Source organism: Aythya fuligula, chromosome 18 (genome assembly GCF_009819795.1).
Source record: "Aythya fuligula isolate bAytFul2 chromosome 18, bAytFul2.pri, whole genome shotgun sequence".
Classification (NCBI taxonomy): Eukaryota; Metazoa; Chordata; class Aves; order Anseriformes; family Anatidae; genus Aythya; species Aythya fuligula.
The window spans coordinates 3,429,374-3,456,910 of record NC_045576.1 but is presented as its reverse complement, the minus strand read 5'-3'; the positions used below and the strand labels follow the sequence as shown (position 1 = coordinate 3,456,910).

The 27,537-nt window shown below is 55.0% G+C and overlaps 1 protein-coding gene across 3 annotated transcripts in view; it reads right to left on the bottom strand.

Annotated features, from left to right (window-relative positions):
- Positions 1 to 2,688: 2,688 nt before the first annotated feature.
- TMEM104 (transmembrane protein 104) overlaps positions 2,689 to 27,537 on the bottom strand; it is a 39,603-nt gene continuing 14,754 nt past the window's right edge. For all 3 annotated transcript variants that reach the window (XM_032199894.1, XM_032199897.1, XM_032199896.1), the window contains 2 exons: positions 14,601 to 14,694; positions 2,689 to 3,749 (listed from right to left, as the gene is read on the bottom strand). In XM_032199894.1, the coding sequence (XP_032055785.1) occupies positions 2,989 to 3,749; positions 14,601 to 14,694 (855 nt within the window). In that variant the 3' untranslated portion in view covers positions 2,689 to 2,988. The remainder of the gene's footprint in view (positions 3,750 to 14,600; positions 14,695 to 27,537) is intronic.

Genomic DNA, 27,537 nt, shown 5'->3' with positions numbered 1-27,537 from the left:
TTTGGTTTTAAGTGTGCGGAGATGTAATTGAGAAGGGGAAAGTGCAGATGTTTTAATTGAGTTTGCAGCCACCGGCCCGAGCGGCAGGAGGCTAATGGGGAAGCAGAGGTGAGGTCTCCATTAGCTTCTCCGCTTGCCATTTCTCCTTGGCTCGTGGCCCCATCCGTCACAGGAGCCCCCCCGGGAGCCGCTGCCCGGCGAGGAGGGGAAGGAAAGAGGCGAGGCAGAGCCGGGTGTAGTGTGTGCGTTTTATTGGGTTTAATCCCTTTTTTTTTCTGAAAACCGATTACAGTCGGGACGAGCACGGCGTGAGAACCTGCGAGGATGAATTGGTGGTGTCAGGAACAGGCAAATCAAACCAGGTTTGCTGCTGCTCGGTGAGAGGAGGGAGCTCGCGCCCGGCCCCCAGCCCCTCCTCTGCTGAGCCGCCCCCTGCCCGCTTCCCCCCCGTCGTTTTTAAGGCATTGCTGTCACATTTGGGGTGAAAAATTGAGTTTCTCTCCCTTCATCACCCCAATTCCTCGGACAGATGGGGTTTGCTGCTGCATGAGGGCTGCAGGCATCTGGGAATATTCTGGGTTATTGATCCAGGAACCTCTCGTGCGCCTCAGAGCTCTCCAGGCAAGGTGCCACGGCAGAGCAGAGCTGGTCACCTAGGCCAGGGCAGAGAAGGCACGTCTGGGCTCGTGAGACCATGAGATGGGATGACCAGCTCCTGGGAGGAGGCTAGGAGAGGGTGTGCAGGGCCGGGAGGTCTCAGCCCAGCCCCTGCACGTGGAGGCTGCTGGAAAAAGGGGCAGGAGGGAAGGGGAGGCTGCGGGCAGCCCTGAGCGGGGACAGGAGGATGAGTGGAGGCGCAGTAACAGCAGTGAGGGATGCGCCCCTGCTCTGGCTGGCACTGAAATGGGGCAGCAAGGACCTCAAACGGGCACTCGGAGGGCTGAGGCTGAGCTGAATGAAAGGACAGGAGGCTGAGGGGGGATAGGGAAAGCCTCGGCCCCCTGCACCAACCCACACCCGGTCTCCTTGGCATCACATCCCTCCCGCTGGCTGCGCCCACTGCAGCTGCACCAGGAGGAGCGGGGGGGCTCAGCTCAGCATGCCCCAGCCATCGGGGTGCCTGTGATGGGCTCAGATCCAGCAGCCGAGGCTCTGCAAGAGCAGGGGAGCGAGCAGGGGAAGGGGGCAGTGGCAGACGCCTGCCCCACGCCACGCAGGGTGCCCCCAGCCCAGCTGCCCCCTGGTTTTGCTCTCCAAACAGCCCAGGCGAGGCAGCAGCCACCTGTGAAGCTACGTGTCGTGGAGCCACGTGTTCATCTGGCAGCGAGGATGCCCCATCAGCCTCCCCGCAGCACCTGGGGATGTTTAAATTCGCCAGCAAGGGCTGCCAAGGGCTGTTTTGGATGGAGCTGGAGCAGAGAGAAGCAGGCCCCCTGCATCCTCTCCAAGCAGCTTGGCAAGGACACAGGCGCAGCGCTGGGGCTCGAGAGGCGGAGGGCTCTGCTGTAAAAAACCATCGAGTGTTTTTGTACAGCTCCAGGTACTTGCATAGTCCCCCGGGAGGAGCACTTCAGGTCATATGGAAAGGAGAAAGTCCTACTTGAAAACGGAGCTTGATTAAAAAGAGCTTAAGTTCAAAGCTTGCTCCTAGCTAGCGGTGACACTCAATGCTGCAGCAAGTGCAGAGGGCAGGAGGAGAGGATGTAAGGGACATGCACCTGGCTTTGAACCTGCTTTAAGAAGGGCAGAGGAGAAAAAAAGGATTTAAAATATTCCAGGTGAAAACTTTAAGTTCTTCCTTTTGTTACAAAACCCCCTCGGATCTTTGCCTGAGAGCCTCCCACCCCGAAGCGGTGCTGGCTGTGGCCGCGTGGTGCTGCAGTGACCGACAGAAGCCTCAGAAGTGCCTGGAAAGCTGCACTGATCACCTCCAGCACTGCCTGGCTAAGGAAAGGGGCAGCCCGACACACACACAGAGGCACCTGGGGGCTCAGCAAACCCAGCTAAGCCGAGCAGGACCAGCCAAAACCCACCCCAACCCCGTGCAGAAGAGAGATGGGATTTGGGACTGATTTAGGACCAGTTCATTTGCCCTCCCCTGTAAGGCCTGGGAGCTCAGCTCCCGCAGGGAGGAGGCAGAGCTGAGCCACGGCACTGCCTTCCCCTGCTGGCACCCGCCTGCTCCCTTGAGTTAACACCCACCTCGTTTCAGGGTTAATTACCCAGCACAGGAGGCTGGGAATGCAGCCGTGTGCACAGCCAGAGCTCTCGCAGGTAACGCCTGGCAGCACGGGGTAATTAGCACCTTCCCAGCCCGCACAAACCCTGACCACTGCCGTCAGGGTCTGGCCTCTTGCACCAGCCCGGTATGAAACGGGAAAAGGTTTTGCCAGCTGAAGTCAGCGGGCAGCAAGGCCGCGAAGCTGCCACAGCAAAGAGCAGGGTGAGAAGTGTGAGAGTAAACTCCCAGCCTGGAGAAATCCAGCTCTGAGAGATCCCAGATCCTGGGCAACTCGTGGTGTTCCTTCCCCGGAGCACAACCAGGTTAATGCCTCCGGAAAAAGAAAGTGTAACAGAGCATAGGGCCCTTCGCTTCAAGCTAGGGCTGTGCCCACCCTGATTTCCTTCCCCTCCCCTCAGCTCCCCGGGTTTTGGGGACTCCTCTCCCCCACCCTCCCGCTGGTTCTGAGCTAATGGCTGCAGCGAGCAGCCCCGGCTGCCTCTCCCCCCGTGCCGAAACCCGCAGCACCAGGGGAGCGCCCCCGGCGACGCTCAAACGGAGCCGAAGGCGGCGATGGGCTGAGAACCAGGGGGACGAGGCTGAGCCCTCTCCACCCACATGGGGGGAGGAAAAGGCCGTGTCCAGGCGGGACCCGCACCGCCACGCCGACAGCCTGGAGGAAAAGTTTCCCTCCACGCCACCTCTTCCCCTCCAGTCCCAGCGGGGTCGCGGTCTCTGGAAGCCGAGAGGGAGGGCGCCGACCCCCGTCAGAGCTTGGCCTCGCTCAGCACGATGTTGGCAGTCACAAAGACAAAGCAGGAGAAGCCCCAGATGAGCACGAAGACTATCCAGAAGGTGTGGCGGAACGGGGAGAGGTGCTTGTTCACCGTCCCGCTGCCGAAGACCAGCTGCGTGTCCTTGCGGCTGCAGTAGGCGAGGCAGGCGGGGATGAGGTACTGGATCCCGTTCCCGGCGTAGGCACCCGTGATCCCCACCAAGGACTCCAGGTCGTGGGTGCAGAAAGCCACCAGCACCGGGGGGAAGAGCGTGATGGCCGGGAAGACGATCCTGTCCACCACCCAGGGGTAGGTGCCCCCTTCCCGGTGGAAAAGGGTCTTCCAGTTGTTGCGCAGGGTGACGGCGATGATGGGGAAGTTGGTGCTGATGGTGAAGACGGGGAAGAGGCCCAGGAAGTAGCGGATGAAGGCGACGCCGACGATGTCGCAGTTGGTGAAGTTGAGGGTGTACATGTCCATCAGGGTGTCGTTGCGGAAGCAGTAAATGGCGGTGAAGGACAGGAGGCTGTAGAAAGCCAGGATCAGGACGTAGTCCAGCAGCACCAGCTTGTTGACGTGCCTCTTCTTGGAGATGGGCGTGACGAGGGAGGGCAGCGAGTGCTGGCACATGAAGGAGTAGACGCACACCCCGAAGAGGTTGCGGACGCCCGACAGCTGGGCCATGGAGGGGTGGCCTTCAGCCTGGCCTCGGCTGATGCGGATGAGGGCCAGAATGATCATGAGGATGAAGGCTGGAGAGACAGAGAGAAGATTTGGGGTCAAACCCGGCCCCGCGCTGCCCCCAGCCCTCCTCCCGGCAGCACCTCGGCCTTGGCCCCAGCTCTCGCCCTGCTCCTTGTGTCTGGGGAATGGGGGATAACAAAGGCAAAGAGCACAGGAACTGATCAGCACTTGCTGTCAGCACATCAGGGAACAGGCTCAGGGCTTTTGGCAGGCATCTCCCTCCTCCGGGACTCCCACTCCCCCCCCCAGCAGCAAATAATTGCTCGGGGTCCCTCAGATGTGTAACACGAACATTGCCGGGACCACTGCCCTCTTCCTCCACGACCCCAAGGGTGCTTTGCTCTGCACCTTGGCTAAATATCCCCGTTTAAAAGCGCCTGAGATGTCTGAGCTTTGACCTCTAAAGGAAGAGAAGGCTAAGCCTGGCTGCAGAGCCGAGCCCAGCAATATTTCTACACGCTTACAACCAGACCAACGCTTCCAAGCCCTCACCCACGAGCGCAGGCAGGTGCAGGGGAGCAGCAGCCATGCAGAGCTGTCCCGTCCCTGCGATCTGTCAGGCACGACAGCGCCAGAGCTAGCCAGCCATCGCCCAGGCAGGAGGAACAGGCTGGCTGCAGCTAATCCCAGGGTGGCACAGCCAGTCTGGAAGGGACTAAAACAGCACCGAAAAGCTGCTATTAAAATTCATCGCTTCTCGGCACGAAGTCTGCTCGTCTACCCTTCACTCGTGTCAGGGAAGAGCCTAACAGCGTTTCGCAGAGCTTATCACAAAAAGCTCCGTGCCAGGGGCACAACGAGTGGAGGTGGTTGGGCCGATACCCTGATTTACTCTGCTGCTGGGAACGCCAGCCAGCAGCAGTTATCGCTGGACCATTATCCCTAGCATGGCACATAAAACCCGCAGAAAGCCAATTCTGGCATCGGAGAAATCACATCCACCTGGGAAGGATGATCAGGGGCTGGAGTTAAAAAGGAGCAGGGGAGCAAGCTGCCTGGCAGGGCAGCAAGCAGCCAGATTTACAGCCCGACGCTGGCGCTGGATGGGCCAGGGTGGCTCGCGCAGAGCCGTCTGCTGCGCTGGGGTAAGGCCTCGGAGCCCGGCCATGAATTATCAGGTAATGAGAGAAATAACAAACTGCTGACACCGGTATTATGCATGGCTTTCAACATCATAAATAAAAACAGAGGAATTAAACGGAGCAGCAGGCAGCTGTGTGGCCATAGGAGGCAGGCCAGCGGTACCCAGCGCAGGGTGACAAGGACACGCGCTCCGTGCCCAGGAGCAGCCTGCCTGCTGCGGGCAGCTGAGGCAGGAAAACTCGCCAGGAACGGGGCTAGAAGTGAGTTACAGACCTGTTGGTGCTCGCTGCCTCCATCCCCTGCGAGGCCGGGTTCACCACAACCCAGCATCACCCCCCCAGCACCCCCACCCCTCGCTGGCTCCTCTCTCAGCAGTTCCCCTCCACCTTCCCACAGCAGCCCTGTGCTAAGCACTTACCAACCACCCCATTTCGTCTCTTACTGCCCAAGGAAACCTCTCACTTCCAGCTGTTTCCCAGCAGCAGGACAAGCCTCACCACTCTCCACAAACCCAGGGCTGGGGGATGACAGCCCACCCATTCCTTCACAGCTCCGGGAGAGCCAGCCCAGCCCAGGAGCGCTGAGCACCATTTCCAGCCCCAGCAGCAGGCACAGAGGGCTGCAGAGAGCAGCAATTCACTGCTCGGGGTGCCTGCGATTTCCCTCACCTTCACTCAAGGCAGCGAGAGGCACACCGTGGGCACAGGCAGGGCTGGTGTCTTCCCCTGCTCCCCATCGCCCTCACCAGAGGAGACTCGTGCCAGGCGCACCAGCCAGAGCAAGGCAGCCCTAAGAGACAAGGCACAGGCTCCGAGGAAGGGAAGGTGCCCTGAGAAGAAGGCAAAGCGGGCTGGGCAGCTCTGGATGCACGCTGACACCTCCCTCTCCCCACCTGGGAGGCTCCTCTCAGAGCTCCCCTCTGCCCCGGCATGGTTTTGGTACGAAGCACTGACAGACGGGGTTCCCAGTGGATTCCCCAAATGATGAGCTGAAACCTATCCCTCCAGAAGCTAGAACTCCCATACACTTTGGTTTTATTTCCTTACAGACTTCTTCCAGAGATAAAACCCATCAGAAATTAAAGTTCTGAGGAGCGACAAGCCAACACTGAGATCCCAGCCAGTGCTGTTTCCAGCGAGGCAAGCTGTGCTCCCCCTGCCCACTGCTGCTCTGCAGATGCACTGCCCTTCAGAAAGATGGTGCTGGGAGGACTGGATGTGTCCCCCGTCCGATTGCAGCCCCGTGCTGGCAGCAGCCCTGCCCTGGGGGCTGTTTTCTCGCTGCCTGCAGCAGGTGAGCCTCTCGCCTCGCTCCTGGAACCAGAGAGTTAAAGCATTTGCATGCTAGATTTATCTGCCTGTCCCTGGGAGGAGGCAAGCCCAAAATGAAACTCTGAAACCTAGTTATGCCGGATGATAAATCAGGATGAAAAGAAGCTGGCAGGCTGTGACTGACAGGCAGCTCTGAGCGGACAAGAGGCAGCGCAGGACCCTGCGGGCACACAAAGCTCCCGCTCCCATCCTCCTCTACCCGCACAGCGGGCTGAAGGACTCACACCACAATATTTCGTGGCACCTGCAGGTGCCACATCAACTGTCCAGCAGCTGCTTTGCCAGCAAGAACCCCTGCGAAGACAGACACGGGGTCATCAAAGAGCCTCAGCCTGCTCCGTACGCACAGAAGGGAGCGGGCGAGCACCACGCCGCAGGGATGAGCCCTTCAGGCACCGCGGCCACCAGCAGCCAGGGCCACAAAGCAAGGCTGCTACGGACTGCTAGGAGGTTCCACAAAAGCTTTGTTTTGATCCACGTTTTGTACAGTCCCTAAAAAGCAATCGAGGGCTTTGCCTGCCCTGATTTACAAGGTGTTAGACCCGCTCCAAGCCCACGCACCGCGGAGAAGCTCTGCAGCCAGCAAGGCTCAGAGGACACCGCTCGTCTCATCTGCCCTCCCCTGGAGCTCTGAGCATCCTTTGAGCTGAAGGATGAAAATGAGACTGTGGGTGGAAAAAAAAGGGGGACACAAAGCAAAAACTGTGATGCATCTCATCACCACTGACCAGTCACATCCCCTGCAGCCCCCTGCTCTAGCTGTAAGGAGATGTTGTCTTTTCCTCCGAGATGAGCAGCCCTTGCAGACTGCTACTGCCACCTGTCCTGCTTGACTCAGGAGATGATTCAGAGACAGGGCAGCTCTGCCATGGTTCTTGCAGGTGGAAGAATGAATATGAATGAGAACACATCCAAATACCAGCACGCCGAGAAAATATGGGAGCCTGGGGATATTAAAAATACAGTTTGGTGAGCTTTGACAGAAGCATAACAGAGCTCAGAGAGAAGCAGTGGAGGTAATCTGCCCATTCCACGTTTATGGATAGTTTTGCAGAGTCAGAACAAACAGCTTTGTAAATGCTAAGTGCTGTCTCATAGATGAGCTTCATCTCTCTGTAGAAAGGCTACTGCAAGAGAAAAAACCTCCAAGAATAAAACAGTTCCCACCCCGGTAGGTTCCTGAGGAACTGGTGCTCAAGATGAGTTTCTGGCTTAGCTCTCCCTACACCCCAGGCAAAACACGATGCTCTGGAGATGTTTCAGCTGGTGGCCCACCTCTGCCTCTCCATTAGCACGCAGAAGTAATGAAGATGCCAAATTGAGCCACGCTGGGAAGCGTGGAAGGGAAACGTGCTGCCGGGGAATTCAGGGGGCCACTTGGTAAGGTGGAAACAAGCACAGGAGCGAGGTCCTGCAGAACTCGGGATCCTCTGGGATCACACCGTGTGCTCAGAGCCAGAAGAATGACCTTGCCCCAGCTCGAGCCACATCCTCTCCAGCACCGTCCCCTCTCAATCCTGCACCAGCAAGCCCAGCACAAGCACCCCAGTACCACCAGCTGTCCCTAGGGAGAGGCAGTGCCGTGCAGCCCCCCCGGCTGGCTGCTCCCCCACCCCAGGCAGGGCCATTTGTTGGAGCAGGCGCCGTGCTGCTGACACATCTGCGGCAGGGCCATCCGTCACCGCTGCCTGTCGGTGTGACAGAGTTTTTTTTTTTGTCGGAGCGGAGAATCAATATGCCAGGAAATAATGATAATGAATCGCCCTTCCCCAACGTGCGCCACTCGATTCCCTTTGCGCACATCAGCCGGCACGATGGATCCCGAGAGGAGGGCATCGCCCCGATCCCACTGCCCCTTCTCTTTGAAAGGATTGAAGGGGAGGAAGGAGCTCACTCCTCGTCACAGCCTTGGTCTTGAACCTTCATCGGGCTGAAAACAGGAGACCGCTCTTGAAGAGGATGATATTAAGCAGACCCCACTTAGTTTAACAGCAGGCAGCTTTCAGGAGAGGAGGAGTAAAAAAGCAAGAGCACCCGCTCCGTATACACCCAGCACAGCCTCTGTGAAGACACAGGCACCTTCCACGTCCCTAATTAAGACCTGTGCTGCCCACCCTGCAGCCGATGCCTTTCCATGATGCCGTTCCCCCAGCTCAGTGCCAGCCGCCTGCCTGCGGTGCTTTGGGCAGGCGTAAGAGCCCACGGGAGCCCTGGAAGTGCCAGGCATTAGGGATGCTGTGGCATTTCCAGTATCCGAGTACAGCTGGAGCTCACCACGCTGGCGGAACAGAGGATCTGAAATTCAGATGCCGATTCTTAAAAGCCAGTTACCCCACGTCTCCTGCAGAAGCCCTATCCTGCCACTTGCTAACGACCTGCAGCTCTTGGAGAAACCCGGAGCACCAACTGATAAATTTCTGCAGCCTTCAGAGGAGGTTTCTACACAAAATGATGGTGAAGAGATAAGAGGGGAACCGGATTTACTCCCTCCGATGTGGGAGCTGGAGTAGTTAAGGATCAGACTTGGCACCGAGCCTAAAGCAGTCTCTGGGAAGATGAAGGATTTATGAGAGCAGAGACCGTGGGGAAACACGATGGATCTCTTCGTTGAAGACAGCAACTCTCTTGGGAAACGTCAGAAGGAGAAGAGGAGGGAAATGCCTTTCCAGAAGAAAGGTACGAGCAAAAGCTGTGGGACATGAGTGTGGCTCCTTCCTCTGCTGGGCAGCGGGGACCTGCAGGGGTAACTTCACCTCCCTGCTGCAAAGCCTGAGGCGCAGCCCAGGTGGCAGGGGACTGCTGCTCACACAGCAGGGGACACACAGCCACACGTGGGATGTGTGAAGAGCCCAGAAGTGTGATGCAGCTTACCCCAAAGCCAAGAAAAAGGTGCTCTGAGAAGTGGAAGCAGTGGGTCTCCGGCACCTCCGCCCTGCCACCTCACCGGGCTGTGCCGGCTCCTGCTGCAACCACCTCGGGTGCTGCTGCTGCTGCCCTGGTCTTGGGCCAGGAAGAACTCATTTTGTAAAGGAATAAAACCTTTAGACATCACCTCGCTGCTTTATCTTGGTCCTCCGGGGTAGCATTTGCTAGGCTCTGAGGTTACCAGGCAGCCCCCCAGGTACCAGCAGCTGCTGGGGGCCCCGTGGAGCTGCCCCCAGCCCCAGACACCTGCACGCCAGCAGCCGTGCACAGGGAGAAAAAAAACTGCTCTGCACTCCGGCGTTTATCACGGATGCTTTATCTCAACATATGGGAAGGGAAGAGCAGCCAAGGCGTTTGTTTGCTTCTGGTGGAAAATTACCCGCGTTGTTTATTGTCCTCTCTCCTCTGGTCACCTCCGGCAGCAGCACCATAAAGCCGCAGAATTTGGGGTTGTTCTGAGCTCTGCTCCTGGCTTGGCCTTACTGTTAGCTTTGACAGCCGCTTCTCCCCACATGACAAGTTACTTTTTTATGAGAAAGGAGTATTGCACACTTGGGTGTCACCATGAACCCGAGTTAGGGTCTGGCATGCTTTGGAAGGCACTGGGGGCACAGCACCCGTGTCCCACGAACTCCAGGTACTCTGCAGCCTCAGCCACACGCTCCCCTTCTTGCCTTGAGCCTTACCCAGCACAATTCCTATCCTCTTGTCCCAACAGCACACCCTTTCACCTGCTGAACAGCAGAAAGCAGCTCTGTGTGCCACACACCCACCCTGAAATCACCTGGACCCTCACAGCACGGGGACGTAGGGCTAAATGCATCCTGCAGCTCCCCTTCTCCAGCTCTCAGACCCGTCGGCTCATCTCCTGCTGCCTGGATGAAGTGCTCTTTTCAGGAACGTCAGCTCCTCAGGCAGGATCTCAGCGGTCCCGTCCAGCACCGCCCGTCACTCTCCATCTGCATCTGAAGCCAAGGAGGCTCCTGCACTGCCATCAGCCCCGCTTCGCCCCGCTGCCCCCACAAATACCACTGAGATGAGCTCCTCAAGCGACAGCTCCGAGAGCGAGCATGACAGAAGCACTGCCTTTTAGCTACCTCTTCATAAATATATTCACTTCTTAGTGAATTATTTACCCTGGGCTCCGGCAGCAGCTTTCTCTGCTCCAAAAAGGATGCAAGAACACGAAGTTACTTGGGTGAAGGAGCTTGCCTGAATCCCTAAAACAACCGAACATGCAACAGCGTCCTGGCTCACAGTAACTCCCTCTTCCTTGTCCCTACCATACGCCCTGCTCTGGGAAAGGGGCAGAGCTGGGATGCTCCCTCCCCTGCCTGCTGCTCGGAGCAGCGAGGAGGCCACCCTGAGGGCTGCAGCCCCTGGTGGTAGGGAAGGAGCTACCAAAGAACTGAACAGACTGGGGGAGTCAGCAGCATGCCTCCGGAGAGCCCTTTCCTGGTTTCTTCCCTAGGAAGCCTTCAACCAAGCACCCTGGAAGGGAACAGGGGGTAGCAGGGGAATATTTAACACACCTGCCGGCTGTTCTTGTCCTTTGTCTCTCCACCTTACTGGCCAGAGGAAGGAGATTTAATTTCTGGGCATATAATCGTGAGATCATTACCTGGGCAGGGTTGGGAGCAATCTGTCTCTGGGGCTGCAGTTAGGAGAATGGATGTGGCACCATCCAGCTGTGCTACAGCGCAGGGAAGGAGCCTGCAGCCAGCAAACCCCGAAGCTTCTTCCTCCATAAAAGGGCTTTTTATTAAAATAAAATACTTCTGCTAACTACGATACGGCACCGAGAGCAGTCCATAAAGCAAACCTCCCACGTGGGAGCTGTCTGGGAGCATTTGCCACAGACTACTCAGTAACAGCAGCAATAAGCACGCCACCAATAACTCCGAAGCCAGCAGCCCCCACCTACAGAGCCGGGCATCCCGGGCTGTAACAGGCTGCAATTAATCGGGTTAGCTGCTTAACACACAATAGCCCAGTGTTTGCTGCTGAGCTCCGCCGAGCCCTGTCCCCTTTTGTTATCTGTCTTAATCCACGTCCTTTCCCATGCCACCGCCAGGCAGTTATTGTCCGGTTATAAAGAGCCAGGGCCGGGCCCCTCTGCTGCCAGAAGTGCATCGGCTTGGCTGGGTCACCGTCTCCAGCACAAATTTAAAGCCTTTAGGAAAAAGAGCCTGAAGTCCAAACAAAATTGAAAATATTATTAATGGTTTAGCCTTCTGCAGGCAAACTCCTGCGCCAAGAATCCTGTACAGGACCTGGGGAAAACTCCACAACCACCACGGGACTTGGGCTACCAAGAGCTCTGCACTCCACAGGGCTGAGGTAGAAGGGAGCTGGCAGGAGGGAGGAAATTACAGGCTGGGGAAGGAATCCTCCCCGCCCCAAGGGGACGGCTGCCACTGCTGATGTGCTTACAGGGTCCCTGTGTGCTCTTGGCAACATACCTCCAGAAGTGGGTGAGCCAACGAGGTTTTAGCCCCAGGTCAAATCCAGGCTTCACCTCAAGCACCTTTACCAGGATTTTAAACGAGTGATTTTTCCTCATTTTTCCCCACAGCTGACTGGGGCCAGGGTGCCTGTGCTCTGACCACTGACACCTCCCCAGGCAGTTCTGGCACAAGCAGGAGCGGGCTGTCCAAGCAGGGCCAGCAGCTCTTGCCACTGGAAAAGGCACCATTCACACACCAGCCAACTCCAGGAAAAGCAAGATCTTTCAGCACGGGTAAGAGCAGCAACGTGAGCACCACGCTGAATTTCACCAGGGGCACTCGCCCTGCAGCGAGCAGTCGGCTCTGCGGCCAGGTGTGTGAGCTGCTTCTCCAGGAGGCTGCCAACAGCTCCGTGCCTCTGGCAGCCCGCTCCCTGCCCCAGGCCACCTGCAGCTGCAGATCCACCCTCGGTGCTCCTACGGTCCTGAGAGGAGAGCACTCACCGTGCCAGCCTTGTTGCTAGATGAGCTGGTCCTTACCTGGGATGAGCGCTAGTCCCTCACCTGGGGTGAGGAACACCTCCAGACACAGGGCTCACCCCTGCTGCACCTCCACATTGTTCAGACCGGCCCGTTTTTTCCTCCCAGTTCAGGTCGTTTAAGACTCAATTTTTCAGGATTTTTTTTTTTCCTGTCCACCAGGTGCGGACAGAGACGCCTGCAGGCTTTGCTAGCGGACGCGCCGCCTGCGACGAGCACGAGGAGCCCGGTGACATCTGATTAGTGCTCAGATCAGGGGAGAGAGGGGAAGCGGCTTCCAAAGGCAGCGCTGCCGCCGTCGCAGCCACCAGCAGCAGTGACCTTCACACGCAGCGAGCTCTGCCCGCTGCCAGGAGCCAGCCTCAGCCGCTGCCAGCTCTGCCATGCGGCACCTGGGGCGCTGTGTCCGCACGGCAGGCAGTGCTGCTCTGAAATCTGGGGCGTTTTCATGGGGTCGGGGAAAAAGGTGCACGGCAGGACTCGTGGTAAGCATGTTACAGAGCCTTACTGGCCTCCCGGCTCTACCAGGCTTGGTTTTAAAAATCCTAATGCAGAGTATGGGTTGGCTTCCCACCCGTACCGACCTGTGGGCTTGGGTGAGCTGAGCCAGCCCCTGCCCCTGGGGAAGTTTGCACCCAGCAGAACAAAAGCGAGGCCGGCAGCTCCGGCATTCATGCTGCTGATCTAAGACAGAACCACGTTCAGAGCCACGAGGCTAACCACAACCAAAGGAAGTCAAAGAAAAGGCAGACACCAGGACAGGAGTCCCCATCTGGCCACTGGCATCCAGGCAGGACAAGTTCAAGAGACCCCAAGGCACCAAACAACTCCATTTTTTAGGATCTAAGTGCCAACAGAAAGCTACACCTAACTCAACGTCCTGCTTTTGGAGGAGAAGGACAGCAGGTGACGTGAGGACATGGGAGAAGCCAGCTTGATAAATCTGAACAGTATGGGATCCATCCTTATCCCAGAACCTGCAGCAAGAGCTTTTCTGTTCCCTGCATCACATGGCTGCTTGATAAATCGTCCCTCCCAACAAACCTATCCCTCATCGCGTGCATACGGAATCTGTTGCTCTAAGTAGGCACCGAGGTGCTGTCAGGGTCATTAAATATCATTATCTGGGGCAGCTGTTCTCCAGCAGGCTGACGCAGGAATCAATCAGGCTGGAGCACGAGTTTCCCCTACACCTCTCCAACCAGTGCCTTTGTCCCTCTCCATCACGGGAGGGAAGAGGCAGCTCTGCCTTTACACCAAGGCTCAGCAATCACCGAACCGAAGGCAGCTGGCTGCAGGGAAAGCAAAGGCAGGCCAGGCAGGTTGTCACAGGGACAGGGTGAGTGAGGTCTGACTGATGTCTTTACTGGGAAAGAGGAGGCTGAGTCATTGGAAGCAGGCCAGTGAGCTGAAGGGATTACACTTTAAAAAAATAAAATAAAAAACCTTCCTTTAATACCCCCTTAATGAGATAACCTCTCTCTGCGAAGGACATGGTGGGGGGGCTTTCAAACCTTTCATGTGCTCAGACAGCAACATGGAAAAATGGGAGTTGAGGATTTTCACACCAACTGAGGTCAGCTTGCGTTAACTCAGCCGCTCAGCATCTGAGACTCGAGGGCTTAAGATCCAGCCTCATTTTCCTGGGTGATGGCTGCTTAACCCCATCTGAGGTGTTCTCTGGAACAGAGGCTCTCTGTTCCTCTGCAGCAACTGCCAGCCACCTCCAGACAGGATCACAGGCCTTTGATCTCCTGGAGAAGGGATATTATCTCCAGCTGAAGTCAGGTCAAACGTGTGCGTGGTGGGAAAATAGTCTGAGAGTCATCTTTTTGTCCTGTTCTAGGTCGGTGATGGGTATAAGCAAAGAGTTCTGTGCTCAAATGGTCTGGGCCCACGAACGAGGAGATTTTTAACCTGCCAAAATGCCACTGGTGCTGGAAAACTGCTAGCCCTGAATAGCAGTCACCCTGTGTAGGTTACACAACCCAAGACAAGTCTCAGTGTAAGCCTCTGTCGCACACTCCCACCTCTCACCCTTTTAAGTGCATGTACACACACAAGCCAGGTGTGAGGCAGCTGCACCTTTGGATGACACCAGTGCTGCAAACACTGATGGCTCACCTCCTTTAAGAGAAATACCTGTCCTTCCAGAAGAGCTTAGCAGTAAGATTTTGGGAGAGCTCATGCTTCCCAAGGGCAACATGTGTTAATTTAAGGGTTTTCAATGAGCACATTCTATCAAGACCCAGGGAAAACATGCAAACATGGTAAAAAGGACAGAAAGTCTCAGATGAAGACACCTTCATCTACCAGATTGTCTGATTGAGAATATTTTGTTTCAATCAGAAACTTTATCCTAAAACCACATTCTTTTTCTTCACCACAGATAGCAGGCCTGGCCAGTCCTCCTGAAAGAGGCTGTTTTTACAAGCACGCACTTACAAACACAAATATCTTGCCAAAAAAAATGCATCCGTGGCATGAGTCAGGTTCCATCTATGGCGAAGAGGTGGGGGCTTGCCAAGACTCACCTATCCATCTCATCAGAGACGTCATGATTTGAAGATACTTGGTCTTCTGCACATTGAAGAAGGTAAAAGGACCCAGGAGTAGAGTGAACGCTGCCTGGAAGGACAACAAAAACACCCAGGTTAAAAAACAAGTTCTGCTAGGAAGACAAATTTATCAGTAAAGCAAAGCTTGCCTTGCAAGTTCACCTCCAGACATGTCTGTCAGAGCCTTCTTTGTTGCTTAATTTTACAGCTAGGTTGGCTGAGACACACCAGGGGTCAAGCAAGCTGCTCGTTATCAGAAGTTGCCTTGGGCAGGAGCAGAGCACAGGATCCTCTTGGCTCTCAGCCACTCGCTATCACTGCTCCAGCCTGGCTTTACTGACACGTTTCAGAACAGGCTCTCACAGCAGCTTTATGAAACATTAAACACTAAACAGTAGCCTCTTTGTCCAGGTACGTGCTCAGTTTAGGCCCGGGCAGCAATAGCTGGGAGCAGTCTGCTCACGTTAACACTGATGGCTGGCTTTGAGGCTGAACAGCGACAGAACCAGGGCTGCCCAGGACATTTTAATTCACACCGAGTTGCACGTTTTCGAGCAGGAAGCTCAAAACTGAACAGTTACACTGCTGACTTGGATGCTGGTCTCCTCACTGCCCCCTTAGGTGTACGCTGAGAGAGCAGCGGGTCGCAGCCACCTAACCTGGGAACGCCGCGGCACCCGCCTGCTGCTCCTCTTCCAGCAGGGTTGCAAAATCTATCCACCAAAACAGAAAAAGCATTAAGGCTGCTGTTTCCTACGCGTTTCCTCTAGCTCTCTCGTGCAGCACAACACAAACCTGCTGTCAGCCCATGCCTGGAGCAGCAGTGCCCTGTGCAGCACCATCACAGCTGGCTGGGGCACGGGGCAGCACGCAGAGCACCGCCTCGTCCAGGCGGAGAAGAACTGCTGCAGGAAGACAACAGACCTTGATGGAGGTCTGAACGTGAACTGGGAGAAGATATTTCTGCCAGGGACACAAATTGGTGCTACCGAAGAGGTTTGCCTGCAGTCCACGGGGCAGCACAGGCTCTCAGCTGCCAGCGGTGGGGTAGCAATGCACCAGCAGGTCCACGAGCAGCACGGAAGCATCGAGGAGGCTGCAGAGCACGCCGTCAGGATTTGTTCAGAATCCCAACAGGATGTGAAAGACAAATACTCAACATTAATATTTACACGCTGCTCTTTTCCATGACTTCTTAAAGCAGTTCCCAAGTAAAGGTGTCACCAGAAGGGAAGAACTGAGACTCAAAAGGGCAGGCGGCGGAGCCTCCGGGTCTCTGTCGACCCCAGAGTCGGTGACAGAGCAGGAACCAAGCTATTTTAAGACAAGTACAACGCCAAGAAACCTTTTTTGAGACTGTTTCAGAATATCTGCAAGGCAAATTGGAAGTGCCTCACACTGCAAGTATTCTCAGACGACCAAAGTAAATCCAGCAAGGGGACCAGAGGAGAGAGCCCCTGGGTTTCACACGCTGCTCGGTCAAGACACTACGACCTCGGGGCCACCATTCACGCTAGATCTTGTGTTTTTTTTTCTTTGCAAGCAGAAAAAACAAGAGAGAAAGCATACAGAGAATTCAGATTTGCAAAACAATTCAGGATGCTTGGAGGAAGTGCTGAAATGACACAGAATACAGCATCGCAGGCATAACTGACAAGACTACGAGCTAAAACAGCCTTAACTATTAAGACACTTTCCATTTTAACACAAGCAAATCAGCCAGTTACAAATCTTTTTTGTTCTTCCCCCTCTTGTTCCTCTCTTCTAGTCATCTTAACTCCCTCTCCTACCCTTTACAGATTGTCATTCAGTCCTAGGACAGGGCACAAACCTCAGAGGACTAAAACTTTAGCCTAAAGAGTAGGTCAAAGATCCAGAGAAACCAAAGTAGACACCAACTCTATTGCTGGAAATTATTCTGGAGTTTGACACTGATTTGTCTCAGCCCCCTCCCAAAACACGCGCTGCTCAGCACAGCCTCCCTTCAGGTCCCGTTATTAGCTCCTGCAGCAGGGAGAGCTGAAACAAAGGAAACAGGGGAAGGATGGTGCTAATTAAGGAACAGGTGTCCTCTGCTAATTGGGATGCAACGGAACCAATTGGCAGAACAGCACCTCAAACCGTACCAAGGATTGACACGAGATCACTGAGCACCAAACAGCTGGCTCTGAAACCTGGATTCCTCTACATCACTGAAGAGCTGCTTTAGGGTGGATTTGGGGCTCTGCTGCTGAAGAGCACAAAAAGCAGTGTCAGCTGCTGGAAGGACCTGGGGCTCCTGTACGTTCCTCCAACTGCTAATGAAGCACAAGGAACTCTTCTGGATTTTACACTCCATTTTCTGCGGGCAGTCTCCAGTGCTTAAGGCATATCACACACCTCAATCCATCGAGCAACTCTTCCAATTCTGCAGGCTTTACTGAAGTCACGGTGCAGGGCAAGGGGTTTGTGGCCGAGCGGTCGGGATCCCCTCCTTTAAGGCAAGCAGCGCCTTCTGTGCCTAACAAGATCCTGGAAGCGGTCCAGAGAAACCAAGTGGGAAATGAATTCAAGTGCAATAGAAATATATTACCTCTTCCACTCGATTTCTGTTAGGGAATGGAGATGGGTATCCACGGATTGATAGGAGCGATGCTCAGGCCTGGAGGGAGGTGAGGTGGTGCTGCTCCACAGAGATTTGTGCCAGCTGCTTTGAGGGAAGTCACAGCACACACTGAGCAGCTTGGGGGGAGATGGGCAGGGCAGGGGAGGACGTCGAACCGCAAGATTAACATCCCTGAGGGGTGAAACAGCTCTGCAGGATGCAGCACAGGTCAGGGACGAGGGCCAGCTCCTCAGCAACACCAGGACATGAGGGGTGAGGGCTCAGTCCCTGCATTAGGCCCGAGCCCCTCAAACCTCAGGAGTGTCCCACAGCCAGGAAGGCTGCTTAAAAATCACACCCCAAAAATATGAGACCACAAGGCTCAGAACGAGGATGTCTAACTTCTCAGCCTCCCTGTGCCAGACACCTCAATGTTCCTCCTACCCACGGAGCTAATTAGTTTCATAGCCCTCCCCGAGGAGAACGCAAGCCCAAAGCAGCGCCTCAGACACACACCAACCCTTCCACCTGATGTTTTCCAAGCTCAAGCTTTCCCCAGAGGGATATCATTCACAGAGTGCTTCATTACGTGTGCAGTTCAAACAGCCTGAAACCTCCACAGAAAACTGAAGTTGGCCCTGCCAGAAGTCGAGCTCTTAGAGATGAAAAAGCTCTCCCAACTTCTCCAGTTCACCTCTCGAGCTCGCTCAGGCAGCTAAGAGCTTATAATTCTCTTCCTGAACTTCAGCAAATTAACCTGAGGCAGAACAAGCACAGTCTGCATTGATTAAAGATTTCTCTTCTAGCAAGAAGAATCTTCCCTGGTAGGAAGCATCAGGCGTACGAGGATGATTCATTTCCAGCTTAAACAGGGGAAGGGAATCCTCCCCTCAGCTAAGGAGCACCAGATCCATCAAACCCCGTTTCCATGCAGAGGATGGCAGAGAGAAGCCTTCCTGCCGTGTTTTTACGCAGTGACCTGGCTGCAAAGAGCAGTTCCCTGATCTCTGCCCACCCTTCCCCACCCAACGGGGAGGACCAGGCAAGCGGCAGATAAATGCAACAGGGGCACAAGAGCTGACTTCTCCTTATGCTGGAGGACAGGGGGGGAAAAAACCCAGCACGTTACTAACCAAACCCCACTTTTTCTCGCTTTTACTGACATTTCCAGGCAGAAAAGTAAAAATGCAGAGCAGAAGAAGGAAGAGCAGCTTGTCACCCTGAGTTACACCCTGCCCGGCAGACCTGCTGGGTGCCCCGGGAGGCTCTGCAGACCCAATGCTGCCATGCCAGGAGCACACCGAGGGCTGGGAGCTGCTCTTCACCCACATCTCAGCTGCTGCCACCTTCCCAGCCTCCGTACCTGTCAGCCCTTCGCATTTCAGCACGAGCAGCAGGCTGGCACACTTGTGTCTTCTTGCCACGGGGGAAGCCGGCTGGGGTGTACTGTATTTTCATAAATATTTCTAAAAGTGCACATTATTAAAGCTCTTATGTTAAAGATTAAAGGTTATGTTGCTTACATAACCTTATTTATTGGCTTATCTTAAAAAAGCAGGAGTAAGATCAAGCGTTAATAGGACATCTGGCTGCTGGAATCAGCTTAGTCTCAGCCAGGACCACCACCAAGGGAGCTCCCGGCCGCTAAGCGACGGCCAGCGAACACCAGCAGCCCTCCAGACTCCACAAATACGCCTTATGCCACAGCCAGAGGGCTGCATTGACTAAACAGCTTCTTTATTGACCTGAAGGGTGCATATATCACTCCCAACCAGCGCAGGTCAATAGCTTTCATCTGCTTCCCGGCGCGTGGCTTTTCCACCACGAGCCCGTGCCGCTCAGGAAGCGCAATCAGCAGCCCCAGCCCGGCTGATTCACACACTAGCTGCAGCCCTCACGGCGTGACGGCCCGCGTACATCTGCGAGAGGATCAACTGACAGCCAGCTTCCTTCGTGACCGTCATCAGAGCTCGCTTGTTTTCTTGTTTTCAGGCTCATCTGTAGCAGCAGCATCTGCGCTCGGTGCTCTGAGCACTGCTTTTAAGAAAAGCAGCCGCCGCTTCCTGCTGATTCAGGACCTGGGCACTTCCAGGCAGGTCGGGTGTTTACCTGAGGGAAGCGTAACAACGACGACTGAGTTGATCAAACCAAGCAAATACTGCCAGAGTAGAGTAAAATGTTTGAGTTTTTTTGGATAAATGCAGAGGGGCACGAGGCTGTCACACCACCACAACCGAACAATCCCAGCTATCAGGCCATCAGTTTTAACACCGAGATAATGAGGCAAGCTTGACTGAACGAGCACCTCCTGGAGCAAGCTCCGATTCAGCGCCCAGACAAGGAAAGTCTCCTTGAGCGTGGCAGCAGAAAGCAGGCAGCGCATACACGCTGCCAGGGCAGCAGCTCCCACACCCCTCCTGCTCCTGCAAGGCATCCCTGAGCTCAGAGCTGCTGCAAAACCCAGGTGAGTGCTGCGAGGGACAGGCAGAAAATACAGCAAACCAGCCCGAATACGTACAGGGAGTACAAGGTGTCAGGAGAACAAGATACCATGAGTGCCAGGGCCTGGCTGCTCTCCGTGTTAGCTAACCACGTTGGCTTCTCTCCTCTAGACTATGTCAAAAGGGACATCTGGGGGAAAAACACACCAAAACAAGGGATTTACCTGCACTGACACAGATTAGGGGTTTTTATCCCTGGGTGGAAGCCTGAACCAGACTGCTGCTTACCGGGGACAATCTGTTCCGTATGCACTGGTGTCACTACTCACGCCCTCGGGGAGTACTTTAGGGCTGACTTCGGACAAAAGCGTTAAATTTGCACTGCCTTCCCCACTCCTATTTGAAATGTTTGTCCCTGAAATAAAGGAAGCAGAGCTTGGAAACACTCAAGCTACTTCCAGCTTCTCCCACCAGCCCCGGGAGCTGCTTTGCTCCCAGCGCAGACTGCAGCGGCCGCAACCCTCCCAGCAGCACTCCGGCTGCTCCCACCTGGGCTCTGATTTCCTAAAATCCATCTGGGGGACAGGGTCTCGAGCAACGTGTCCCCTCTGCCATCTCTCCTCCCCTTTGCTGCCGTGACAGGGCCACGTTTCTCTTCGCATGAGCTCATATCTCCGGCTAAAGAGCCAGATGGCACATTGCTGAGGGCTGCCGTCCAAGCCTGCCTTGCTATGGCTTTACCCCTTGCAGCGGGCAGTACAAATATAAACACACGGAAAGGGGCTGACTGGTCAGGAAGGAGCTTTTCAGAGGGCTGAATAAATAAAAAGCTGAAGATGCACAGCCACTCAAAGCTGGAGGCAGGGCTGCGGCAGGGGCCGTGCTGATAGGCAGCAAGATATCGGCCGACCAGTGATTAGGGAGCTCTTAAAGTTGGCTGAAAACAGATTAAAAAAAGATAACCCGGCAACACAACACGGATTGCTCAAAAGTGAGGAGCCTCAGAAGCGGGAAGCAAGAGGGATTTTAACCTGCAGGTCCCCCACGGAGTAATCAAGTCGTGATGGAGGGAGGATGCAGCCACCAACCATCCCCCAGGAGTTATTTATTGCATTTCTTGCTGAGGAAGGAGGGCAGGTCACAGGAGAGCAGCAGGCCCCTGCTGCCACAGCAGCTCTGGTAATGAACGTGCCACTCCCGGGACAGCTGGCAGCAGGTCACATAACCCACATGGAGCACGCATCCCCCAGAACGAAGGCTTCAGCTGCTGTCCTAACAGCTTTTGGTATTGAAGCGAGTGGCATTTCGCCCCTAAAGTGCCCTCAAAGCTGGGTGCTGCCTCTCGTGGTCCCTGTGACAGCACCCTGAGCACCTCCAGAAAGGAAGACCTTTGGCAGGACACGGAGAGAAGTGCCTGCACCCTCACAGCTACGTAGCTGAGTGGGTCTGAGCACAGCCTAGAGGTTTAAAGAAGCTTTAGGCCAGCAGCAGCTGACACAGCTCGCATTTGCCCACCCAGAAAATGAGCATATGTGTCGTGCTGTCGTCACTGCAAGCCGTGATCCTGCTGGGCATCCTACACCAAGGACCAAGTGGCAATCAGCCTTCACGTGCAGCAGACAGCAGCACTGGGAGGTGCTGCCCTCCTCTCCCCACCCCGATGCGGGGCAGCAGCCTGTTTCTGAAGCTGGCCCCTCTTGGGAAGGGCTCCGAACTTCCCACTTTGGAAAGAACGCCCTAGAAAACCACTTCTTCCTCCTAAACTGAAAAAAATATCAGCAAAGTGTCTTCAGAAAGTCATTCGGCGCAAGGATCCTGGCACACCTGGGTGTGCAGGACCACAGCCAGCAGCAGGCTTGCACTCTGGGGTAGGCGCACTCCCATCATCATTTTTCACACCAAGAGAAAGTTGGAGGCCGGCAGCAACCCCGAGGTGACCGGCGTCTCATTTTTCATCACCGGAGTATTTATGGCACCACCATTTGCAGCATCTTGTAATCACTTTAGCGCCTCCTTGACCCCTGGCTCCCCCTTACTCTGCATCTCCTAATTGCATCTGAGCAAGCAGGAGGGAGGCAGCAAAGTGGATGGATGCAGGAGCAGCACGCTGGTGGTTTGTGACACTGGGAAGGACGGCAGGGTGGCTGCAGAGCCCTCTGCAGTGCCCCTACCTGCTTGCTGTGACCTCCCCCAGGCTACAAAACAGGGTCCTCTTCCTTGCCGACACCTGGAGTCGTTGCTGGCCCTCCTCACCGTGCAGTTTGTTAGCACTCTACAAGAAATTAATGAGGTCCTGCCAATAAAGTGTGAGGACAATCATTCGTACACAGACACTGCCCCCAATTCTTGCATATTCACAGCCTCTCAAGGCAGAGTATTGGCAACCAAAACTATATTTCTATCGCCTGCAGAGGCCCCTGAGTTAGGCAGCACGGAGAAAAGGAGCCCAGCGTGCCACCAGGGCCCTGCAAACAAAGCACCAGGGGTAGGAGGCTCTCGGGCTCTGCCAGGACTGCTCCTGAAGGCCACCGACCCCTTGTCTGCCACAACACAAACCTCCACCACTCCTCCATCACGTTCCCTCTCCACTTTTTCCCCCTGTGAATACCTCACCTGAGATTTCAGTTTCACACCACTCTTCAGCTGCCTACGAGCTGCAGTTTCAGGGACAGCATCATCCCATTCTGTGCATTGTCAGGCAGGAGTTGCCTGGAGGGGAAGGAAACGTCCCAGCCCTTAGCTATTTTGCAGCAGCACAAAAGCAAGAAAAAAGCCCCATTGCCCGGGGCGAGCAGGGAGCCTGCTTGCTCCCAGCCTCTGCCTGCACAGCACACACCGAGCTGGTGCAACAGGCTTCGGAGATCAGCTCTGCCTGAGAGCATTACACTGACTTCAACTTACAAGATAAATCCCAGCTGCATTATTTGTATTTATAGTCCTGCTTACAGAAGCATGAGCCACGTGTGGGATTTGCTGATGTAGTCCAAAAATCCACATTTTTGGACACGCACGTCAGTGATCTCACCCAGACAAAGTGCAATTTAGAAGGATGTTAAGAAGTTGCAGACTTATTTCGGAGCCTGAAGAGATGCCGTTCTGGCCAGAGCTCTTCCCTCCGCAGCCTCCGGTGATGTTCAGGGTGGCACAACCATGCCATTGCGCAGCCCTGGTGCTTTTCCTGTCTGTATATGAAGGAATTAATGAAAATTTCAGGGGAAGAAAGATCAGGAGCGCTGCCTTACTTGATGAAAACGTTGATGAAGTCAGGCAGGCAGCAAGGTCGGAGCTCTGTTTAGAAACAAGCCTGGTGTTAAAGCCCTGAACAAAACACTGGAAAATACACCGCTGAGAAAAAGGCTTGCATTGAATCTCCCAGGGGAGTGCTTAGCTGACTTCCCAGGCCGCCTCCAACTCTGCTTTCCCCATTGCTGTCACCACTATTGCACAGAATAACACCGCACAGGGGAAATGTGTTTATAACTTATTTTCTACAAAAGCATTCCAAAACCAACAGATCAATGAATCTCCCCGAACAGCCTCGCCCGGGAAGGAAATTTAAGCGGCCCTTTTTCAATTTTCCCAAGTCTGGCAGCGAGCTGCTGATCAAACAGCCATCGGTTCTGACACCTGCCCCATTTAGCAGAGCCTGGGCTCCAGTCCCCAGAGAGCAGTGTCACTTCGGTGCCTTGCTGCCCGAAGCGAGCTTACTCCGAAGGACAGCTTCCCTTGGGAAGGAGGCAGCGTGGCCAGGGACCTCTGCCGGGCAGCAGGGGCTGTGGTTTGAGCCCAAAAAGCAGCTTTGGGGGGCTCAGAGCTGCAGGACGTGCACAAAAGCAGAGCTACCTAGAGCTGCGTCTTTGCCCAATGTGTTTGGAGGGTTTCCCAGCCCGTAAGCCCACCAGGCACTGAAGTGTGCGAGAGGCTGGTGTGCAGAAGGCACACGGGGCACGGGGCTCCTCCTGGGGCTGGCGGTGCCTGCAGCGTGTCCGAGCTGCAGGAAGGGAGCAGCCCAGCACCTCCACCTCGCACACAGCCCCTGGCAGGCAGCTGGAGGCGGGGAGGGGACCAGCCCCTGGTAGGCAGCCTCTGGGACAGCTCGGTGTCCAAGTGACAGCATAACTCAAGCCCCATTTAAGAAAAAAAAACGCTTCTCACCACGAAGCGAGCTGACGGCTCTGTGCAGAAAACACATTCCAGTCCCCTGCACTATCGATTTTCCTGTGAAAAAGAGACAAGCTAATCCGTCAAAGTTAGTTGCTTCAATCCACGCTCTTGCGGTTTCTTTCCCTGTTGCACCAGCCCCAGCAGCAGGAGGCGAGCCTCCTGCCCAATATTTCTTTTATTCCAAATGCAGTCAGTTACAAGGCAAGAGGAAAAAAAAAAAAAATCACATCAGCAGCTGAACAGCAGCTCTTGTGTCACCAGCACAAGTTTATGCTCTGTTTTCACAACACCACGCTCCTTTCCACCACTCCTGCCAGCCCAGGAAAGCCTCTTCCCTCCAAGGCCAGTTATTATCTGAAGTTCCCCCTGCATTAGGGAACATGAGGGATGTGGGAAACTCTCTGAAACAGCCAGTTTGTCTGTCGCAGGTGCATGATGAGTGGGCAATTGAGAGAATTTATTGACAAGTCCACAGAAGAAGAATGGACCGGGATGAAGGAGACAGGATTTATGCCATATTAACAAGGCCGTGTGCCAATTTCAACCTTATTAGTTCCACAATAAAGCAGCTAAGAATTGCCTTCCTGTCCCACACCCAGACACCATTTATTTTAAACGAACTTGGCTCCTGTCCTTCTTCAGCTACTTCAAAGCAAAGCAGCAACTTAATTGACCTCAGCTTTTGGAAGCAGACTAGATGGGAGGCATGAGAAGACTCCAATCAGCTCCTGAGACTGGGCTTTTAGCCAGCCAGAGCTGTAATTTTTGAGGCACCTGTAACAAACAGTGAGGGCTCTTGATATCTGTGCTTAATGCAGTATTAATTCCTCTCCTAGCACAGCAACAGCTCGAAGCTCAGGTGCCTGTACCTGCAGCAACAGCACGGCACTCGGGGTGCTTCGGAGGCGCTTCCCTGTGCTCAGGGCTTCCAGAGCTGGATTTATGCACGGCAGAAACAAGTGCACAACCAGGAGTGTGACTGCCATTTCTGTATCAGTACCATAATAAAAAAAATATTAGTGTTTGTGGTAGGGAACATAATGCAGTAAATCTGGCCAGGCCTTACCACAAATAACTTCTCAGGTGACGGGTTCATAGCGCCCCAGTCCTGCTGCATCCTCACTGTAAGCTCTGGTAGCCCAGATCACAACAATGCTACAGCTCAAGCGATTTGTTTAGCCAAGATGACTTCCTACCAGCAGGGAAACTTCCATCAGCCTTCCTTCCCTTCCCCCACCTCACCGGGGGAGCCCAAGGCAAAAGCCCCAAACCTGATTGATGTGCTGTGAAATCAACCCTCAATGCTCCAGACACCTCACCTGGTGCCGAAGCAGCTACCTGCACCTCCACCGGCTCTCAAGGTCTCTAGACAGCGAGACCTGTAAGAATAAATATCCAGGAGAGAGCAGCTGTGACCCATTTATTGCCGGATGCTGCTGCAGGGCACAGCTGAGGAAGGCAGGACAGGAAAAGCACTTGCTGCAGAGGGAACATGTGGATCAAGCCCAGGTGTCCTTGAAGAAGTACTCCACTTGCAGCACGGCTCCAGCTCTGTTTCTCCAGCTCCCAACTGGCCAGAGAGAGCTTAGATCAAGCAGGGGTGTTCAAGGACCGCCATGAGGGGTCCTCTCCTAACTGCTGGGAGGTAAAAATTAAAGAAAAAACAAAGAGCAGAGGCCAAAAGGCGATGTGGAGCTGGAGACGTGGAAAGAGAGGCTATGAGCCTCATGTGCACTAGGGAGGTTTTATAAAGAAATAACTGGTTAGACAATACAAATCAGGGGTACCTTCGCACAGTGCAGGGGAGCTAGCACTGGGTGCAGCGGAGCACGCACACCGGAGGTGCAGAGCAAGGAGCTGCAGCCGGAGGGGGCCCAGGAAGGCAGCACCACGCCGAGGCAGACGGAGACAGACCTGCAGCCACACTTAGCAGTTCAGCCTTCCCCTTTGCCGATTAAGTTCTGCTGGCACCGAGCAATTGCCCGTGTCCTCAGGCTACCTCTCGTCCCCCCTGCCTGCCTCCCGCAGCCCGGCCCCGCTCGGATCAGAGCGTCAGGCTGGGCTGACATTGTCCCCCCCGCTCCGAAGAGGGCCGGTAAGCGCCCGCGAGCCCGCTCGTTTTATTCACTGCACAAGCACGTTTCCAACTGGGATAATCTCCATTAAACCATCTGCGCTCCCATCCTCGCTCGGCCCGCACCCGCTGGGCCGCCTGCGACACTGCAGCATCTGCGAGCCCGGCCGTGCCGATGCCGCGGCCCTTCCTTCCCCAGCACATGCACCCGGGGGCTCCGACACGCTGCCGAAGCCGTGCCTCTCCCCCCCGAAAGGCGTACAGCTTCCCCCGAGAATTAAAACCATCTCCTTTCCGCTCAGGGAAGACGCCGTGCCCCGAGCTGCCAGCAAAGCAGGGCTGGGAGGAGAGGAGGTTTTGGCTTCCGCGGCTGCCCTGGTGCCGAAGAGGAGCCCCACACTTGCCAGGCTTGGATGCGTTTTGGATCAGACACCGCACGGCCGCCGGTCCCCAGGATTTAATGGCTTATTTATCTCAGTGTCTGCTTTCTAGAAACAGGGACTGCGGTGTCAGGGTTCTGCCTCGGTGTGACACGGGAGCAGGAAGACCGGGCAGTGTCCTGAAGGGAGATCTGGTGCCTAAACCTGCCCCTTCCCTCAGCCTACACGGGACATCCAGCTCACCTCACAGGGGCCGTGCCAAAGCCACTGCTTTCAGGTGTGAAGGCAGCACAGCCAACTCAAAATCCCAAACCCTGTCCTCAGCACTGCCACCGGAACAGCCAGGGGACTCGGGACTCACTCTGTCGAGGACATGACAGCGCCGTGACTGATCTGCAAAGACAGAAAGCCATCGATCTGCTTGAGCTGTAATCAGTGCTCGCCTTCAACAAGGTCGCTGGGCCGGCTGACACAAGCTCTCCTCCCGGCCGATTCGCCCCGTGAGGGCTCTGCCTTGCAAAGCCTCCCAGGCTCCGGCTGCCCAAAACGAGAAGGCAAACATGAGCAGCAAGCGATGGGACACGAGCAAACACCTAGCTCAGTATTTCCTGCACTTCTTTACTTTGCAAGCCCTTGTTTTCCAAGGCAATTTACAAACAAGAGGCGAGATGGCCATTTGTTCAGACACAGGTTAATAGGGGCCCAGCAGTCCCCCAGGACTCTGCAGTCACACGTAGGTGAGGGAATCTGGAGCAGCAATAAAGACGCTGCGCAGACGAGCAGGTCTCAAGAGGAGGATTTAATCCGTCTAAATATTCTCATTATGTTCGTAGTCTTCAGCTCCCATTAACGGTGATCAGAGCCGAGACAGCTTGCAGAGGCTTTTTGGGACAACAAACCATGAAATAGGATTTATACATCAGTCATTCTTCCTCTTGCCCCTAGCTGAAGGGTCAATGCTTTTTGTTGAAAAGACGACAGCACCGGGAGAGAAAGAGTCAACAGGATGAGGGCAGGACCAGCCCTTGGCAGACTGGTGGCACTTGGCACAGGAGAGCTCCCATTGGCACCGTTTTCTCCAAAAACCTCAAATAGACTGTGCTCACCCTGCTAGTCCAAAAAAGGCCTTCTGTGGGGCCACGCACAGAGGAAGAGCTACAGCTACATCCAGTGACCTGCTTCACGGGGAACAGGGACAAGATTCTGGTTATGTTCCTCCATCGTGCTCCTAAAAAGCACTCAAAACCTAAATAGCGTCCCAAGACAAGGT